The sequence below is a fragment of the Chrysemys picta genome, chromosome 1 (assembly GCF_011386835.1).
Source record: "Chrysemys picta bellii isolate R12L10 chromosome 1, ASM1138683v2, whole genome shotgun sequence".
Lineage (NCBI taxonomy): Eukaryota > Metazoa > Chordata > Testudines > Emydidae > Chrysemys > Chrysemys picta.
In genome coordinates this window covers 320,675,416-320,688,708 of record NC_088791.1, presented here as the reverse complement: position 1 = coordinate 320,688,708, position 13,293 = coordinate 320,675,416, and the positions used below count along the sequence as shown (strand labels likewise).

Sequence of the window (13,293 nt, the reverse complement as noted above, 5' to 3'; positions counted from 1 at the left end):
TGCTGATAAACTGGAGAGGGTTCTGAGAACCACCACAAGAACAATTAAAGGATTAGAAAACATGTCTTACAGCGATAGACTCAAAGAGCTCAGTCTATTTAGCTTAACAAACAGAAACTTAATGGGTGGCTTGATTACAGTCTGTAAGTATCTCCATGGGGAACAAATATTTAATAATGGGTTCCTCCATCTAGCAGAGAAAAGTTTAACACAATCCAATGGCTGGAAGTTGAAGCCAAACAAATTCAGACTGGAAATAAGGCATAAAGTTTTCACAGTGAGGATAGTTAACCATTGGAACAATTTACCAAGGGTTGTGATGGATTCTTGACTGCTGACAATTTTTAAATCAGCATTGGATGTTTTTCTAACAGATATAGGAATTATTCTGGGGAAGTTTTACAGTCTGTGTTATACAGAAGGTCTGTATAAACCGTCACAGTGGTCCCTTCTGGCCTTGGAATCTATGAATTTATTAATTTCTCTTTTTAACAAATTATCACAATTTTTGTTCATGATATGTTTTATAAAACTAATTTATAAATCAAAACCTACATTCTAGGACTAAACAATCAGACAGTTACCCTGTAAAGAGCCATTAACAAATTAAAATTACCTGTTATCTCTGAATTGTTACAAGAAACATCTAAAATGACCATAACTGAAACAAATTAAAGAAAAATTTATCTAATTCTGTCAGTTTCTTTACTTCATGCATCCAACAGCATTTTGTGTATTGTCTGTTTCACTGGTTACTGAAACTACTTTTAACTTAGTTTTTGAAACAAACTAGATTTCATGCTGATACAGACCCTTTAATAATTTTGGCAATATCTAATAATCTTTACAGACATTTTAATTAAAATGCTTCTGTGGCTAAAATGGCTTCCAGATTTTTGTGGTTGCAATCAGAATTTTGCCTGTAAGAAAAACTATTGGCTGGAAGTTATCAAAAGAAATCCCTTTGTCTTCAATAAAGTGAATGCAGTGATTGGAAAGGTACTAGTCTGAGAATGCTGGAAATAGAAGACTTCGATTCTCAAAGTATTTATTACTTCTTTAGGGCCAGAGTGGTCTTCATAAGTCAATGATTACTGGCAGTTACAAAAAATGGTGTTTAAATATAAGAACGAACTTTGGTATCCCCTACACCATTGTATTGTTAGAGTTAACATTCAGCAACAGTTAACAGTACCCACTATGGATATGGATGGAGTCACAGGTGTGCATATCAGAAACAACATGGGTAATAGAAGCTCTCTTATAAAAACCCGGCTAATGCCTCTTTATAGATTTGAATGGATCACTTCTTAGTGGTTCTTTCATCATCCCAAGTCAATCCTTGTCCAAACCTGATGAGATTATTCACTTCATATGGGCTAACGAACACCAGATAATAACACTCTTCGGCCACAATCAACTATCGAGTTGCCTAGATTTTGATATTCAGAGTCAGGCATCTGACTTTCCATTTTCATTGGGACCAGCAGGATTTTTAAAGTGACAGAAAAACCATCAGAGTAATAAGGAAAGGGGATAATATTGCAGCGTTCATGATAGTTTGTCCTTGAAAACAGCAATACTGAGCCCAGACTTTGTTTTAGGTCATAAACTTATGCAGCCCAGTTAAAAAATGATAATGATCAGGAACAAACAAAGGAAATGGGTTAACTCCCACCCCAGTGAAATGTACGAAAAACAGAAGCAGTTGCTGTTGGGCTGTGGAAGCACAGCCACTGCCATCAGATGAAAACTGGATAGTTGCTTGGTGCTATTGTTCTGGTCTGGCCAACCTGCCAGTGGCACCTTTTTGAAAATAAAACGCTAGAAAGTTATGTTTTCCAAACAATAATTTATTCTTGAATTTTAAACTACTCCACTGCAAAAGCACAGTAAACATGTGCGACACATTTCTCTCTCTCTCTCAGTTCATGAGAAATAAGGCAACACTTTTTACACAGCCAATATTCTGATCATCAGCTTTTTAAGTAATCTGAAAGGTAATTTACCTGACAAGACCTGCATTCAGAGTTCTATATTTCTCCTGTGAGAGTTGTTGACATTTCAAAAACGAAATGTTGCGAGCTTGGTTTGTTACACTAAAGCTTGTGTGGAAAATATTGACCTGAGATCATGGTAGGTAGGTGAAAGGAGAAGCAATTGAAGTTCTTACAAAATCTCTTTAAGTATTTATTTAAAAGCCTATAAATCTAATCCAGTCTATCTAAGGCGATGTGATATGTTCCTTGCTGCCTTCTTGAATTTCTTTACACTACGGGATACAACCAGACTCCAGACACATGCAAAGGAACAGGCACCAGGATGGCAGCTTTCGCTGGTTTCTTTGGCCATTTTAATTCCACCCACCACCAAAAAGAAATCAACTTTCAGACAGGCATCTAGAAGCCAAGGGATTCATTTACCGTGCAAAACTGTATCAGGATATATGCTGAGATATGGCTCTTTTTCATATTTTACCCTCCCAATACAGCTCCCCCACCAGCAGCAACCCCTCTGCTCCTCTGAGCTGAGACCAGAGGGGTTACTGTAACCTTGGGGGAGGGTGGACTGCCACTCTACACGTCACTTATTTCTATTAGGGAGGGTGACTTGATGGACATGGGGAGGGGAAGGATACTCTTTGTCCTCTTCATCCCTCAGAGTGCCTTTGGAGCAGTTCTTTGCCCTAATGGCCTTGGTTTTTCTCCAGTCTTACAGCTACGAATGCAGCTGAAGCACTGTGAAGACCTTTAAAGTTTCTCCATAGCTGTCTGTCAGATTGCTGCAGGGACCTGATTCACCCCACTGTACAGCTGGCAAAACATAATTCACAAGGTTCTGGAAGGTGGGAGATAGAGTTACAGAGCCTCCCTGGGCAGGAGATGAGATACTGCTGCCAGATAATAGCTACCTGCCTGTTTGCAGGGCATATGGGTTCCACTCAATTTATTAACACTGTGACATAGACAGAGATTCTAGACCAGTGCAAGAAGTAAGAAGACTGCAGAAACTTTGTGCTCATTCATATGTGTTGAATGCAGCAAGTTCTCCCTGGGTTTCTGTGATAAGGTTTTAAACCCTTTTTTCTGACATGCTTAGAAGACAGTGAAATCATTCCTAACAATGATCATCCCTGATGAGACGTCATGATTAAGCAGCGGTGTGAAAGATGTCTGCTTCCACAGAGAGCGGCTACAAATCTAAAGGCATCATCATCTGCCCAATCAGCTGTGCTAACATCACTTATTTGTTGTTTGCATACAACAATTCCATAACAGGTGTGCTGGAGCAAGTAATTTTCAAGTGATTTTTTTGTTGTAAACTTAAGGGCACAAATATCACACTATTCCCACTATTTAGAATTATGAATATGTATTTACATCCTGACTACGTAACTAATCTGGGTTCAAAGTGGGGACCTGAATGGCTCCACACCTTATTCTCAATTTTATGGTAGGCCACATCAGATTAGAAAAAAACAAATGCAACTATTGGAAATTCAAGAACACGGAGAGAAACTTCCTGCCATTGATCCAGGAACAAAAGAATCACTCACAATCCACTCCATGTCTCTTTAAAATAAAAAGCAAATAGATATGGAGACATCAAAAACACAGGTTTCCTTAAGGCCTGGCTTGGAAACGTACTGTGCCCTAGCCTCCCTAGGGTCCTGTAGGATATCCTGTGGATGGCACACACTCGGATTTTCACTGGAGGCAGAAGACCAACTGGGCACTTTGAACCCTCAATATTCTCCATTTTTGCAAATATTTGCATTCTCTGTTCATGGCTACCAGTGCTAAACCGTGCAATCACTAATTAAATGTAACTGTAATTTGAATATTCTAACATTCACCTAGAGTCAGACCTGCCCAACCGCTCCACAGAACTCACCAACCTTTTCTTTTATTGTATGTTACTTTGAGACAGATCCTGCTTCCATTGGAGCAAGGTCAAGGCTGTTGTTTTTTAAGCTTTTAATGGAGTTAGCATTTAATCAATAAGTTTTGTACAGTTCAACCTCATAACGACTAGAGACAGCAGGGTTGAAATGCATTAGCAAAAGTCTATTCAGAACGCAAAGTGTGTCCTCCTGCACTATCCCCAGCATGCAGGACTCTCTGCCTGCCAACTGTTTGATGTTGGCCCTTGCAATGTGGGACAAAGATCAAAAATAAGGAACGAAACCAAATATTGAGCACTCAAATGCCATAGGAAGTTTGAAATCAGACAGGATTTATTCGCTACCAAAATACTAGAGCCAAACCATGCTCCCAAAGAAAGCATATTCATTCTGTCACTGTAAACAGGACATTTCTCTTGCTTTATAAACAGGAGATTGATTCATAACAAAAACCTATTCCAACATTTCAGCCCAAAGAGCTTCATCAGGAAAAGGCAAGAGTATCTGAGCAATGTCCCTTCCTCGGAAAATTCTGTCACAACATGGGGGAATAAAGCTCTTATTTACACTCTGATAGCTAGATTTTAAGTAGTGGGATCTTTGTGTGATGCAGTTTAACCGATCAACTTTAACTTGTTTCTATGCCAAAATGTTAAGGTTTTTTTTTTTTAAAACACATAAGGTGTGAGATTCCTGGCTTTACAGAGGACCAGCACAGAGCCAGTGCACCTCTTAAGTCCCACTTAAGATTTATTTAAATGGTGTATAGGCCTCATGCGGGACCTTTGCTCAGAGTCTCACCTACAGCACAATGTACTCGACAGAAAAATATGGAGATAGATTTTAAATTCTTCCGTGGATGCACCTCTAAGTACTGTATTAACAATTTCATTTGTTATGAATGGGAATTTTCTTGTACTCTGGTTTGCTGCAGTTATGTATAATGCATTTTGTATAGCTAATTCCACTATAAATATGAAAATTCAACAGCATGATAAATACTCTACTGCACCTTTTGTACATATATTATTAGTGAAATGAAAATTCAATCCCTGAAGAGACTTTTTACTATATAAGTAATATGTATTTTTGCAGATTTGTTCCTTTTAGGTAAGGTTTATGTTTGGCCTGGTAAAAATGGGCCAGCAATACAATGTCCTGAATCTGTGTATTATTTCACTGCAAGATTACTTATCTTGGACTCTCTCTTTTACTGTAAATTACTTCTTATTTTAAACTAATATTATAGTTTTTTCACAAAATAATGTTTTAAACATCAAAGTGCAGTCTCCATTTTAGCAACTTGCAACCTGGAAAGTTGTCAAGCAACTGCTTTAAAAAGAAATTTTACTTTCAACTCAAATACCTTAAGTTCCAGTGCCAACAAGAGCATAACCATGCAAACAGGATGACAACTGCTTTGAGTAGTTCAAAACAAATATTTGTCATACAATTCACTTTTCAACTAGAGCTTTCAAAAATGTTATTACAACTTTTTGCTGCTCTCTGAAAACACAGAACTGAAGTTTTGTTCTAACTTCAATACTATTTTTTATAAATCACCATAACACTTATTCTTACCCTTCCCGCTTCCCTCCTGCCTCGTTTACATGCTATAGAATATAAAAATGCAGGCATTGATCCTGCAAACATTTATACACAGGCTTAATTTCAAGCATGCAATTAGTTTCAGTGGACCAGATCCTCTGCTGGTGTATATTTTCATAGATTCATTGTCATAGATCCATAGTAGATCTGGCTCACTGGGTTCTTACATGCTGAAACATAAGTACATGAATGCCTTTGCAGGATCAGGGCCTTAATAATTCCCTATGATTTTCCCATTTACATCTCTTCACAGGCCACTTACAAAACACTCTCCCAGGGCAGGATTTGGGCCAAAAAAGCCATCCTTTTAGAATTTAAAAACAACGAAGTTCAATTTCTATGAACTAAAAAAAACAACGAGCAGGTTTTCAAAGTCAGTTTTTAAGGTTATTACCAATATTACCATTCAATATGTTTCAACAGTTAGAAGTACTGTAATTCAGACACCATCTGGAAGGTCTCCAGTGGAAATGTCTTCCCACTATGTGCTATAAATCTATTTGAGAAAACACATTTGCAGGCTCCTTTGAGGAACTCCATCATATTGATTATTGCTGAGTCAGAGTTATGATTTCCCTGTAATTTCCCTTGTTCTTTAGTCCAAACAGTTCATTATGTAGGTAGAGACACCAGCAACTGACAGACAAGTTATACTTGAGTCTAATGTTTTATTATTATTACAGGTAATGGCTGGTTAGGGCGCGGGGCCTCAAGGGAAGAGGAGGAAAGGCAGGCCCTCATGGTGAGGGGGAGCTAAGGCCCACCTCAGTCCACCCCACCCAGAAGAGGCTGGCGCCACCCCTGAACCTCGGGCAGGCACAGAGCAGCGCTGCAGGGAAGCCAGGACAAATGCTGTCCTGGAGTCATTCAACTTGGGACCAGGACTTGAACTCTGAATGTTGGGACTGTCTTCTCTTCCTCTCTCTCCCCCCCCCCTTCAGGATGGTTGGTCACCCTAAGTCCAGAGAAATAGCAACAATCTCGGAGCAAGCAACCTGTAGTTGCTAGACATATACATTACAAAGTAATAAATAGGTGTTAAGTATTATTATTTAGCACATTTCATCTTTAAATCCCTTTACAAAAAGTACACTACACCTGTAATAGGAGGGTGGTAATATCTGTACACTACAGATGGGGAAACTGAAGCAGAGAAGGTAAGGGCCCAGTCCTGAAAGCCCACCATATGTAAATCTCTATCTTCAATGGATTGTCTATGAAGAGTCTACTAACATGTTAAATAAATATCACCAAGTGCACTGTAACTACTGTGGGCAACCCCAAACTACTGTAATTTTTTTTAATTAAATAAATAAAAATGATTTTTGCTAAACTGGGCAGATGAGTCATCAACACCTGTCCTTTCAAGAGGACAAAGGAGTCACGTCACAAGGATGTGGCCTTTAAATAGGTCATTTATATTCTTAACATCCTCAGCAGGAAGCACTGTCTGGTTTGGATTGATAGTCATTCAACTTCCAAAAATGTTAAGTGCTGCCCTTCATCTATTGGTTTTTGTTCAAATCCACCTCAGACTTAGCTAAACTTAATTTACACATATGCCGGCTTCTTTCAGGCTAAAAGAAGACACTCTGGAATCTTGCACTGTACCAAAGAGGTTTGCTTTGGTCAAAAGATACATTGAGTCTCCATATTATAACTATGCACTTTCAATATCACTAGTTCATTCTGCTTGAGTAGTTGACAACTATAATCCAAAGGATGTGGGTTTGTGGGTTTTTTTGTTTGTTTGTTTTTAAATGAAAGCACAGGTTGTCAGTGGTCTGGCAACCTTCAATCTGGATTTTTTCACACATCAAAAGACCTGGATTCCTGTGTAGATTTCTCTAAGCCTACAACATCAAAATCACAATGGTCTACCCTGGACATTATATTGTCTTAGGTTTTGTCTGTGTGGTGTATTTTGAAAACCAGCATTGCAACATTTTTAACACCAATGTAACCATGTGCTTCATAGTTATCACAGGTTAAATTATTTGCAGAGAAAAATAAATAAATACTGCCCACCTTCAATTCAGCAGTGCAAGCCACCCATCAGTAATAGCACCACTTCAAACCAAAACAAGTTAAAAAATAAAACAGCACACAAAAGTATTTGTAGTGACCTATAGCAACCTACAGAGAGCCACCATGCTTGTCAGCTAATTGCATCCATTTGGACTGTAACTCATGTCCTCTGGCTTCATAAACAGGCCTTAGTCAACAAGCTCAGGCAATGATTCTGTTGATAAACATATTTGAGTACAATCTGACCCATTAGTCACTTGCCTGCTTTTGGGGGGGGGGGGGTACACAGCTGCCCCATCCCAGCAGCAGCACCAGGATGCATTGTGCCTTGTGGAAGAACAGCACGTCCTGGAGCTTCCCAGAATATAGCGGCGCACAGCTGCAGTTACACTCTGTAAAAGACACAGCGTGAACTCCCCCTCTATGGACAACTCTACTGGCCATTCCCTTTTTACCACAACTTATGTAGCTAACACCTGCAGGAGTACCAACGAGGAGCAGTCTGCAATTGTGTCTGGCTTTTGCGTGCGTGCACAAGGTTGAGAGAGATTCCTTGTGCTCCCCTCTCTCTCTCTCCCCCACCCCTGCACCTGTTCAGGGATAGCCAGTAGGGTACAATGGTAAACATGCAGTTTCATATACATTCAGTGCTTTCAAAAAAGAGCCCACTCCACTCTCACTGAAGTCAATTAACAGACTCATTGACTTCAATGGGAGCCAGCCTTAAAGGTACCAAGCTTAATCTTCAAGTCAAGTCATCCAAGTTGACAGGAAAGCAATTTCCTAATCATTTTACACATACTATTTTTTTTCCCCTTGGAAATTCCCAAAATGAGAAACAGTGGCAGTGCCAACCTATACAGGTTTTTTCCACTTGGGGAAAAATGATCTATTCTTAAGCTGATCATAAGCATGGGAGAAAACTAGCTTTATACCATCAGTCACTGAACTCCACCTATTGTCCATGTGAAAAGAGGATTATTTTAAGAGGTTTTAGGTAAATTATTTCAGGGAGTTCCCCTGAAGACGCTGTCTGGGATGTGAGTTGGATAAGTGAGCTGCCTTCTTCGCACAGTTCAGTGATAGTGGCCATTCTATACTTTTTAAGATGAGAAATGAGCAGACAAAAAGAATATGAAGCTTAATAAAATGTTCAACAGTGAAATCATTGGGTGTGTGCCTTTATTATAAACACACTATTTTTAACACAAGGACATGTGAATGAGTGCATTAGATTTCAGGGATAGAAAGAGTTTCAGTTATATGCTTTTTTCCTCCTCCAGAACCCATTTGCCTAGCTCTACAGAAGAGGCCTAAACTAAATATTTCCCCAAATTAACTAAAACTTCACTTCACTTCAAGACACAACAAAAAATAAAAACATATAAAAAAGCATGATCTTGGACAAATTAGAAAATGAATATTAAAGATCGGCCTATAAAGAATTCAGCCAACAGAAAGAGGTTGTCATCTTAACTTCTGTTTACTATTTTTTTTTTTTTTTTACACAAGAAAGAACTGTCTACCTGCATTCTTGGATTTCTATCAGCAAGAAGCTAGAATGGAATGTTTAAAAGCAGGACTTCATACTCAAAACTACATGAGAGGCAACAATCCGAATGACTGTGGCATCCCAGTCAAAAAACTAACTAACTTTCCCAAACCAGGAGATTTTGCCATTATTATCTTTTATTATGAACAAGCAGGGTTCACTAAATTCCCTTCAGTGGCGCACTCCTATGAACATTCATCACTAGATGACTCTAGAGTCACATGAGCACATTCAGAAGGGTCAGCTGCTTTTCTTGATAGATGTACATTATTCCCTTCAACCAGATCCGGAAGAAGGTACAGCTAGTTGGACAAGTGTGTCACTATGATACTGCGCACATATAGGGTGGGGCACATCTTCCAAGAGTTGTAAAGAACAGACTTCTGGAAAAAGCTGCTGCCACCATTCCCTGTTTGCACAAGTGGCCTCTAGAAAAAGAATGTGTAATCAGTGCCTGGGGCTGGAGACATAAAAAAGCAGCTAATTTGAAGGAATCCATTACAACAGGCGGGGGGGAGGTGGGAGGAGGAGACTACATAAGAAATGTCCCACAATGGGACACTTGATACAGCCCCACCTGTTCCCAAAACCTTTTAGAGATGCTACTGCCTTAAGGGCTTCCCGCAGCAAATAGCAGCTGTGGAGAGATGTGCCACAGCTGTTTGCAGCTGGAAACCCCTGAAGCAGCAGCAATAGCACTAGTTGTATTCACTGTTTGGGTTTCATTCGCTGCTTGTTGCATTCTCACTCCCTTATCTTCCTTGTCCCCCTCCTAAAGGAAAAAGTCACAGACAAACACAACCTGGCTGTGGGAATCTCACAGGAGAGTCTATTAAACAGGGGCCTCTAGTACAGCTGCATGGTTCAAAAATAAACAAACCATCCAACAAGAAAATCTTAAAATAAAACTATTCAAGTCTTCTCATCAAAGTGTTTATAAAAATCAGACCTCCCCAAGACAGGGGTTTTGAAGGAGAGCCAGTCAGCTTTAGGCAGCTTATTGTCACTGAATCAGCTACTGCCATTGACACAAAAAGAAGCAAAAGCTCAGACTATGATTATTGTCTGTCTTCAGCAGCACCCAATATAGGTTGGGTACTGTAGGCAGCAAAGAAGAGTTTACCCTACCCCTGAAAGTTTACAATCTAGAGACAAGTCAGAGGGTGCAACATACAAAACTAACAGTGCAGGTTCCATGAGCCAGTGAGCCCTTAGAAAGCCTCCTGAAGTTACACTGAGAAGTTTGCAGCGGTTCTTTTCTTTCCCTCAGTTATGCCTGGGCGTCCCGGGACACGAGGAATGACAGGTGATTACCAAATAATGCTGCAGTGGGAGCACCCCACTCAAACAGCATGGGGGAGAAGGGGAAGAACAGATGGGACAACTCTCATCTCTTAGTTCAGCACCTCCACCTGGAGAGATGTTAGTTCTCTCTACCTAAGCAAGCTATGCATAGGGTTAGGCTCAGTAATGTACATTAAGCACTAGTAAGCTATCTAGTGCAATGCACTAGGTACAGCGTACAGAGACGAGGGCTCCCAATAGGTGCACGTCTGAAAGCGAATGGGGCAGGTGATGGGGGGGGGGGGGAGGAAGTTTCGCCACTGGGTTTGCATTAGTCCTGTAAATACTCGTGATAAGAAACAAGAGAGCGACTTACCATCTCGCCTGAGATTAGAGGATCGCAAGGCTTTTATAGATCCGCTCTGGGCAGTGGTGCCCTGACGGCTGCAAAAGTTTGCACAGACTACAACGTAGAGAAGGAGGCGGACGGACAGTTGCATTGGGATCCGCTGTGAGGGGGACCGTATCTGCCCAAAGAAACCCGGCTCCCTCCTCCAAGGAAGCCTCCCTCACCTCTTTCCCCCTATGGGGTGGGGTGGTTTTTTGGATGCTGAGTCAAAAGCCCCTGAGCTACTCTCCGAGTTGCCCCCAAACTTCCTGCATTGCTGAACTTTCTGCTGGGGATCGCTGCCTTCCGAGCTCGGCAGGTGATACGGCAAGGGGAAGGACAGGGCGAGCCCACACCCCACCAGCAGCGGCAGCAGCAGAGGCTGGCGAAGTGCCCCTAACTCGGCAGGAGATCACAAGGTGCTGCTGCTGCAGCTGGGCTCCGAGCAGGCGGGCTGGGCTGAGCCAAGCCCGGAGACACACACTGACCCCAGCCTCGGGGCCGCCTGTTCCTGCTGAAGTTGCTGCTCAGCGGTGGCGGCAGCTGGTGCCTACAGGCTCGGCAGCCCCCAGTGCAGCGCTGCAGGCGCGGGCAGCGCACAGCATGTCTGGAGGGAGCGGGCTCCTGCCGTGTCATTCGGGAGGAAGAACACGGCGGCGGCGGCTCCTCCAGGGGGAGGAAGGAGGCGGCTCTGGCCTTGGGGGCGGGAGGGGCAGTGACCGGGGAAAGGCAGCGTGGCGGGCCAGGCCGGGGGGTGGAGAGGTGGGGCCAGCTATGGCCGGAGAAGGAAGGCGGCGCCGGCCAGGGGGCGCCTGAGGGGATCAGGGTGGCGGCTCCAGCCAGCTAGTGCCTGCGGCTCACTGGGCCGTCTAGTGGCCAAGCTGGCCCCGCCTGTTCTCATGGCCATGGGGCAGGGTTCGAAGGCCCCCCCCCCCGCGTCCCCTGGTGGCCACAGAGAGCCCCTCACGCTGTGCCAAGGCGAGGGGTCAGCGCTAGGCGACCACCCTCTGAGTGCCCATGGCAGCGTGCCTGAGGTGGAGCAGGGTTGGGAAGGTAGATAGTAACCCTTCTGCCAGTGCACCTGCCATAAGAAGGGCGGGGTCCTTATTTTAAGGGATTCGCCTCCGCTTTTTTTGTATCAAGCCCCCTACCCAGTAATCTGGCAACCTGTAAACGCTTGGCCTGACAAATCTGCACCCACTGGCAAGCAGAGAGGTTTAAACAAATGGACTTTGGGGGAAGGGAGCGGAGAAAAGGGAAAGACCAGTGTGAAGTGGGACAAATATTTACAATTTAACACCTTCCACCATCGTTTACCTCAGGGTGCATAAGTCACAGTCCCAAACATTTGGACCCTGAATGGCTGTTAGTCTCTAAGGTGCCACAAGTACTCCTGTTCTTGATGCACTTCTGCCTCCCATCCTCCCACTCTCAGTTTGTGGGTTCCCAACTTTCTCACTCACAGCTTGTGGTTCCAGGAGTCCAGGAAAATCAGGGTTCCTGTTTCGTAGAACCGAAGTTCTGGGGCTCTACCACCTATCTGCTATAGTGATTTCAACAAGTATGACAGTGAAGCCTCACCTGAGTTGCTAGGCTGACATAGACTGTTGCTGTGAATTGCTCTGCTCTCATTCTGCTGCTCACCTGCTGGAAGCTATATCCTCTGGGTAAATCCACCTTCCTCTTTGCTTTGGGTGTTATGGCTGGACCCAACTGCTCTGCCTGGTGCTCAGGTGACTGGAACTGCTGCTGGTCTTTGACCTTTGTTTGCCACTGGCTAGACAACTGAAATCTCTGGTGAAGTCTGGTCACATAAAGCACTTACAGCTTTTTACTCAGCTCTCTCTGATGCAAGACAATCAGTAGTCTTAGAAACCCCTCAGAGTCCCTTCTACCCAAAGCACTTTTACCAGCACCAAGCCCCTTAGCTCTGGCCAGGACCTTTTACACCACCTTTAATTAATAATTAATTATTTATTAATTAATGGAGATATCCTATCTCCTAGAACTGGAAGGGACCTTGAAAGGTCATTGAGTCCAGCCCCCTGCCTTCACTAGCAGGACCTTGGCAAACATCAGTTTTCATCAGGTGACCCCATACCCAGTCATTGTCCAGGCTTTGCCCAGGTGGGTTCCCAACAGGGTATGCTCAAAATTAAGTGTCCCAAATACAAAACTTTATCAAATTATCCCCCAATGTTCACAAACTACTGGTAGTTGATATTTTAAATGAGGTAGTGCCTCACTCAGTCAACTCCCCTTGCTCTCCAGCAGATGACATTAGAGAGCTCACTCAATTACAGTACCTCTATTCTCTCCTAGGCTTCAGGCCACAGAGCTTACAAGATGGTAAGTCAAGAACTCAAGCAATAAAAATACAGGGATAAAGCTGAAAACTCATCTTAAACTCCACCCCAGGTGCTTATGCCTTGAAATAGCTCTCTGTTTACATCATCGTCATCATCATCAAAGATTTGTCAATTAATTTAACACATATTATAAAACAAACAAGATTATTTATACAGTCAG

At 42.6% G+C, this 13,293-nt stretch overlaps 1 protein-coding gene across 4 annotated transcripts in view; it reads right to left on the bottom strand.

Annotated features, from left to right (window-relative positions):
- PDGFD (platelet derived growth factor D) overlaps positions 1-11,457 on the bottom strand; it is a 174,580-nt gene extending 163,123 nt beyond the window's left edge. Inside the window, exon 1 of one of the 4 annotated variants that reach the window (XM_005308450.5) lies at positions 10,753-11,457. In XM_005308450.5, coding sequence (XP_005308507.2) covers positions 10,753-10,876 — 124 coding nt within the window. In that variant the 5' untranslated portion in view covers positions 10,877-11,457. The remainder of the gene's footprint in view (positions 1-10,752) is intronic. The other 3 variants (XM_008173911.4, XM_065581523.1, XM_005308449.5) reach the window with 3 other exon arrangements.
- Positions 11,458-13,293: the final 1,836 nt, after the last annotated feature.